Consider the following 7,250-nt stretch of genomic DNA (forward strand, 5'->3'; position numbering starts at 1 on the left):
GGACATGGCTGCCGCACTTACACTTGTGTGGCCGTGGCCTGGATGCCCCCGTGGGTGACCAGGGTCCAGTAGCCCCCAGTGCTGGAGTAGAAGGTGCACTTTTTTGTCTCATGGTCGATTTGCATCAGGAAGGTCTCATGATCCAGTTCCTCATCTTGGTTGGCTGAGACATTGACCCCTGGGGGGAGGAGATGGGAAGCCCCTCACGCCTCTCCCTGGGTGGGCGGGGAGCAGAGGGGTGGGCAGGCATGCTCTTGGGGCAGCCCTGAGCCAGAGGGGGTCCCACCTAGAACCTGAGGAGATTCGGAAGACCCCTCTCAGAGGGTGGGGGAGCTGTGCCCCGCCGTTGAGCACGCAGACCTCCACGCCCTGCTCCCTGAAGCCCAGAGCCTGCCTTCCGTGCCAGCGAATCCCCTGCCTCCGCTAATCAGCACATAATCCGCTTGCTCCCGCTCTCAACCCGGCACTGACACCAGCCTATTTATAACCTGCCCCTGAGCTGCTGTGTGGGCCCAGTGGGGTCCCTGTCCTTCCCAGTGCCATGGCCTAGGACACGGCAAGGCCTGGGGTCCACTCCTGGGCACTGGGCAGGGGCTGGCCCTGTCCCCTCCCAGCCTCCCACTCACATGTGTGGAGTCTCCCAGGATTCCTGGGGGAGGACAAGGCCACCCGGGCTTTGCCTGTGGTGCCTGGACCGGGGACAGAGGGGACACCTGTGTCCAGGGGAGCGGGCAGCAGACGGGCACCGCAGCTTCCCCGGTACCTTCCCATAAACAGTCTCTGCGTCTACAGCAAGCGGTGTGGCAGATCACAGGGCTCCTGCACAAACTCCCACGTGTTTAGCTGGCGGAGCAGGGGTGGGGTGACAGCTGAGGGTCGGGGCCAGATTCCGTCCGGCTGTCCAGCTCTGCACCCGGGGAAGGAAGGGCAGGCACCTGGCAGGGCCTCGTGCCCCCCGTCAGCTCCCAGAGTCCCCGGGCTGGGCCTCACGCGGGTCACTGCTCAGAGGCAAAGGAGGCAGCCCGGCGTTTTCACAGCCACCCCCAGTGCCCGACAGCCACACTGCATTCATGTGCCCTGTGACAACGCGGGAGACAGCCCTTCCCTCCCGGCAGCCTTCGTCTGCAGGGAGCAGCAGGCGACAAAGTGGCTCGTCCGATGCTCACAAACTCCGTGGGCCTTGGCCTGGGACAGCCTCACGGGGAGGGTGACACTGAGGGGTGAAGGAGCGGCCCCCCGCAGGCGGCGAGGCAGCAGCGGGACCGCGGACATGAGGCCGGGGCTGCGTGCTTTCGCTGCCGCCTCCAGGGCCCACCCGTCGCTGTGCCGTGTGCACCCACACGACACATCCAGGTAGGAGGCGGTCCAGGCCTCCGCCTCGCACACCGTCTGCATCTGGTGCCCCTGACCTCGAGGCAGACGAGGCCCGGTTGGCGCCAGCAAAGAGCGTGGCCCCCGCCTGCGGGGAGCGGTTGGAGGGGCGGGCGGCGCGTGAGCACCGAGGGGTGTCGGCGGGTCTTTATGGAGGAACTTAGCTGACTCCTGCAAAGACTCGAGAAAAGCCAGCTCCCCTCTTTCCTCCGGACGCCGTCCTATTTGGGTGTGAGGCCCGAAACAGCAGCAGCCACCTGTGACCACGAGGGCCCCGGCCTGAGCTCAGAGCTGTCCCAGGAGACTGGTTCCACAGGGAGGAAGGAGCAGAGGACTTCGGTGACGCCATTGGGCTGGCGATGGTGTCCTTCCTGGGACCCCGCCACCTCCGTGCCTCCAGGCTCCCCTTTATCAGAGATGATCGATGAACTCGTGGCTTTTGCCAGTTTGAGGCCACTTTCTGTCCCTTGCAGTGACAGTCCCTAACTGCAGTGTGGCTGGCAGCGAGCACAGCAGAAACACGCGAACTCTGGGGTTGGAGGCAGCGCAGAGCGATACCGAGGAGCAGAGTTGGGCCAGCCGGGGCCTCACTCACCCAGAAGCGAGGCGGCGGTTTAGGGGCCGCCTGCCCAGGAAGATGGCGGGGACCAGGGCGCCGCTCCAGCTCCCTTGGAACTGGGGCATCTCTCCCCTCTGCCCAGGACAGAAATGCCACATCTGCTTCCTCGCACCCTGGTTGCCCAATGTCCAAACATCTGAGGTCACGTGCCCCAAGGCTTATTGTGGGGGGGAGTGGGGAGGTGAATGGGGAGTACCTCGGCTTCTGCAGTGGGCAACGGATCAGATCTGGTTGTTACTGGGGGCGTGCCCCACTGGAGGGATGGGGTCACCCCGGGTGATCCAGAGAATGAAAAATGGTCCATACAGACCCATCTCTTCCCATCACCACCATCGTCATCCCAAAACCACCAACACACCGTCACTACCAACGCCATCATCATCAGCACTGCCACCAGCGCCGCCTCCAACATCACCAGCAGCAGCAGCAGCAGCAGCAGAAACCCCAGCACCATCTGTCGCTCCAGCCGCCCTGCCATTACCGCCACCTTTATCACCTCCAAGTCTCGCTCACAAGCTGAACGTGTTCAGATAGTTTGTGTCCAGAATCTCTTTTGACTCACAGAGGAAGCCTTTACACATCGGAGCCCACGTCTCACTGACGAACCAAGCCCGTGGGCCTTGGCCAAGGCCAGAAGCTGGTGTGGCGAGGCCACAGGGCCTGTGATGGACAGGACCAGGGCTGTGCGTCCCCCGTCATACCCTGAGACCCAGCCACATGCCAGGACAAGTGCTTAGGAGCTGTGTGTGGAACGCCCGCCTGCACTGGGCTGGCCTCAAGGACCTCGCCTGCAGGCCGGACCCCTATGGCCACGGCCGGACCGCCCTTCCCAGGTGCTCATGGCCGGGCCTCTGCCGTCTGGACGAGGGTGGCCATGTGCCAGGTCAGGGTGTCCCTGGCCACTCCTGGTTGCACAGAGCCAGGAGCCCGAATCAGGGGCAGGTGGCCTGAGGCTGGGGCCAGCCCCTCACAGCTCGGGGCCAATCCAGGGCCTCAACTTTCTCGAGGGGAAGTAGGAGTTACCCACGTTCACCCCGCAGGCATGTGTCTGCGTGTGGAAGGGCCCGCCAATCACGAGGCCAGCAGCCAGTGCTCCAGGAGGCGGGGGACCCGGCCAAACCCAGCAGGTGGAGACAGTGCCTTCTCATGGAGGGGCATCTGCTCCCTGCACCCTCCGGACTGGGGGACCCCAAGGTCCTTCCCGCACCACTCCTGGGGGCGGGCGAAGACCCACTGGTCTGGCACGTGGGGTGTGGGGTCTGACTCTGCTGGCTCTTTGCCATGCTCTTGGCACCCTTCCCAATTTCCTTTAAAGTTCAGAAAGTGGGGTGGTGGGAGGGAAGGGGTGCAGGCGGGGGATGGGGTGTGTGTGGGCAGCCCAGTGTGAGCGGAGGCTGGCCTCGTGCCCCTCAGGGCAGCAGGCCGGGGCCTTGCTGGCCCCCAGCTGGGCACTGCCCACATGACACTCAGTGGTTGCCCAGCTGTCCCAAGACAGGCCCCCCTTCCTTCCTACCCCACAGCCAGCAGCCCTGAGCGGGGAACCCCCGTGTGGCCCACGGCCCAACCGCCTGCACCGTGCGCGTCCACACGCACCCGCCCACCGCTCCCTCGTTACCTTGCCGCACGGACACGTAGCGGTGGTTGGCAGCCAGCAGCACCACCTGCGGGGGGCTCTCCTCTAGGTCGAACAGCTCGTCCTTGCCCGGCCGCGTGTTGCGGCCGGCCCTGAGCGTGCCTGCGGGCCCCACGGGCGCCAGGTAGTGGCCGTCGCAGTCCTTGAAGGCCAGCTTGCCTGCCTTGAACTCGAGCGTGTAGCGGGCGTGGGCCTCGGGCTCCCAGACGAGGCGGCCGTCACTGCGCAGGTAGCGGCTGTCACAGGCCCGGAGGCAGTACTGCCGGTTCTGGAACACGAGGGTGACGAGCGCGTCCACGCCCCACGGCGTGTTGCTGTCGGCCGCGATCTCGTCCTCCTGCGGGCACAGGTGTGCGTAGCGCCGCCGGCTCACGCTCAGCAGGTGGGCCTGTGGGTGGATGGCCAGGTGCACGGTCCACAGCTCGGCCGGGGAGATGGCGGTGGCGAAGCAGGACAGCCGGTCCTCCGTGCCGCCGAAGAAGCGGCCGTGCGGCTCCGACTGCAGCGCCCAGCGCCCGTCGGGCTGCGGCAGGACCAGGAAGCGGCAGTCGCGGCCCGGCCGCTCCGCAGCGCACGCCACGCGCCCATCCTCCTCCGCCGACAGGTAGCGGCCCAGGTGGCTGCTGCGCAGCAGCACGGCCGTGCCCTGGCCGGGGTCAGGCTCCAGCACCCACAGCTGCTTCCTCTTGAGGCTGGGCGCCGAGGCGTTGACCTTGAAGCCGAAGCTCTCGGCAGTCAGGTAGCGGTCAGTGTCGTTGACGAGACCAAACTGGATCTTCAGCACCTGGTGCAGGCCGTTGGTGGGCATCTTGGGGACGACCCACGAGAGGCCTGGGAAGCTCCCCCTGCGTGCTCACGGCCCCCGAGGTCCCCCAGAGGCCCGGCCCCTAGACCCCACCGGCGTCATGGACCGGCTGCCCGCTCAGATGTCGCCTCTGACCGGTGGCCGTGGGCCTGGGCAGCTCTTACCTGACCAGCGGGCAGCAGAGGGAGGGAGGGAGGCGGATCAGAGCTGTACCGGCTTAGGGACAGCGGCTGCCTGTCTTACCCCGGCTTCGATTTCAGCCACTCCCGGGCTGCAAGGGGCTGGAGCCGGATCGGGGCTGGAAAGCGCTGTGCCCCCCCAGGCCTGACCACCCCCGGACCCCGCCAGCGTCTGCTGGGGGCAGCGCGGACGGGCCCTGTGCCCTGCCTTGTGGCCCCCTCACCTCGTGGCTTCCCTCCTTCTCATCCCCCACCTCGGGGCCCCTAGACCCACTGCAGGGACTCACAGGTCCCGCCAGCTCTTCCCCGATGTATTGAAAGCCGCCAGCAGAGAGCTCACAGTGCAGTGGCAACCCGATCACAGCCCGCCACCCTCCGCGGCCGCCAGGTCCCCACAGATCCAGTTACTGCTTCTCTGATTCCTGCTGCCAGGCGCACGCAAGGTCCCTGGCCGCGTGGCCCGCAGCCTGCATCACACACTCTCCCCCTAGGCTGCCCTCTGCCATGGCCTGCAGCCCTGGGCCCGAAAGCGGTAGGCAGGGCCGTCGGCGCCTGGGGCAGGCCAGGTGCCCTCATCCTGGCAGCTGTGGCCTCCAGGCCCAAGCAGGGTACAGGCAGCCTGACCGTGCTGGGCCGTGCGCAGAGGGACCGTGCTCGGGGCCGAGGCGGCAGCTGTATGGTGGGGACAGTGAGTGGGTTGCACAGGGTGAAGGTGACATGAAAGCGTAACCGTGGAGCGGGTGATGTCATACCAGGCGGCACTAGGAGGCGTCAGGCTGTTGGACCAGGTCAGAGAGCCCAGCTACAAGCTGACCACTGTGCCCTGAGCGCCTCACAGGGCAGGGCCCACAAGGCTTCTCTCCTCTGTGGGTGCGCTCGGGTCAAGCCAGCCATGTTGGGTGGCCTTGGGGGCCCTTGAACTGCCATCCTCATGGCCGGAAAAACTGGCCTGACTTCGGGGTCTTTATGGGGTCGGGTCTAGGAAGCCATGTAGGGATGAGGCCAGCTGGCCAGGAGAAGTGGAAGCTGGCCGCCCCTGACGCCGGCACCTCCCAGTCCCTGGCGCTGGGGCCCCCCAGTGGCACCCCGTCCCCCCTGAGCACCGGGGGGCTGCCTTCGGGGACCTGCAGTGGGCAGCTCAGCCTGGCCAGGCCTGTCTGTCTGCTGCACCTGCCTCAGGGGCCAGGAGCCAAGCAGTGAAACCGGAGCAGCCCGACCTGGCCTGGGCCAGCCTCGGCGTCCTCTCCAGCACAGCGTGTGACCCTCGCGCCTCCCTGGGGACTGGGACCTGGGACCACAGGACGCTTCCAGCCGCTACCTCCAGTCTCACCCCATTTTCGTGGGGGTCCAGCGGATAGAAAGGGACTTGGGCTGGGCACGCGTGGGCCCGGGGCGGGGGTGCGGGGCAGATGGCACAGGGGCAGAGGTCCTTCGTCCGCTCTCCCAGCCCTGGGCGGGAGCCCAGCCTGGCATATGAAGATGCTAGGAGGAGAGCAGGGCCCCGTCCCCTCACTGGTGTGGCAGGCTGAGCGCTGCACGGATGCCGCAGTGCGCGTGCAGGTCTGTGTGCAGGTGTGGGAGCGGGAGGCACGCATGGGGCAGGCTGCGAGGCGGCCCAGGTTGGGCCAGCCCTGGCTCTTCCCGAGGGCTGGCGGCATCCGCCTGTGCCCCACGCTGGGGGCTCTGACGGCGTGCCCGGCTGGGCTGCACGGCAGGCACCCCTCTGAGGAGCTGCAGTCTGGGGCGATGCCCTCCCCAGAGGTGAGGCCCGCACAGAAGGCCCCACGCCCCCAGGGGACTGGGCCCAGGCCTCGGTGCAGAGCAGTGACCCTGGTCGGAGGCACAAGCCACAGGGTTGTCCACACCAGTTCACCTGTGCCCATGGTCCCCTCCTGCACCAGAGCCCCAAGCCAGGCCGCCCAGGAGCCGACGTCCAAGGAGCCTCATTAGCGCTGACTGGCGCTGGCAGGTGCTCACGGCCATCGCGTGCCCGGGGAGGGAAGCCTGGCTGCCAGGCGCTAAGTGGGCCTGGCTCCAGGCAGCTTCTCGGCGGCAGAGCCAAAGGGGCTGCGTCCTCTCAGCTTTTGTGGTGAGATGGGGCTGCCTCGCACTAACTCAGGGCCGTGACCCGAGGGGTAGCCTTTCGGGCCCCCGGGGGACTCTGAGAGGTGGGCCTCCCAGCCCCAGGTCCCTGGAAGAAGGCCATGTGCTCGGACCTCCTGTTCCCTGGCCCCCTCTGGACCTGAGGCCTTTGCCCAGCTGCCCGTGAGAGCCATGGTTCCTTTCTGGGACCACCCCCGACGTTTCTGGCACCGAGTCTGTACTTGATAAGTCCCTGTGGATGTTCAATGCAGGGCTTCTGGCGTGACGGGCTGAGCTCTGCAGGTAGATGCGGCAGCGTGCGCGTGAGCCCGGGCCTGTGTGTGCGTGTGCGTGTGTGTATGAGGAAGTACACGTGGATGGCGACGGCCAGGGTGAGCCACGCCCACCCGCTGGGCTCTCTGGGCCCTGGAGATGCTGCCGTGGCCCCGGCCGCGGGACCCAACACACTCACCGCTGCCTGGCAGGGCGACCAGGCCACGTGCACCCCCAGGGACTGTCCAGGCTGCCGCTCACACCCGATGCCCTCTCTCCCCAGGCCTG

General features: G+C 67.0%; 1 protein-coding gene across 2 annotated transcripts in view; it reads right to left on the minus strand.

Moving 5' to 3' along the window:
* Positions 1-5,379, minus strand: part of FSCN2 (fascin actin-bundling protein 2, retinal) — a 7,476-nt gene extending 2,097 nt beyond the window's left edge. For both annotated transcript variants that reach the window (XM_039859163.1, XM_039859162.1), the window contains exons 1-2: positions 3,606-5,379; positions 22-178 (exon numbers count right to left, since the gene is read on the minus strand). In XM_039859163.1, the coding sequence (XP_039715097.1) occupies positions 22-178; positions 3,606-4,431 (983 nt within the window). In that variant the 5' untranslated portion in view covers positions 4,432-5,379. The remainder of the gene's footprint in view (positions 1-21; positions 179-3,605) is intronic.
* Positions 5,380-7,250: the final 1,871 nt, after the last annotated feature.

This window comes from Pteropus medius, unplaced genomic scaffold, assembly GCF_902729225.1.
Source record: "Pteropus medius unplaced genomic scaffold, Ma_sr-lr_union100, whole genome shotgun sequence".
Classification (NCBI taxonomy): Eukaryota; Metazoa; Chordata; class Mammalia; order Chiroptera; family Pteropodidae; genus Pteropus; species Pteropus medius.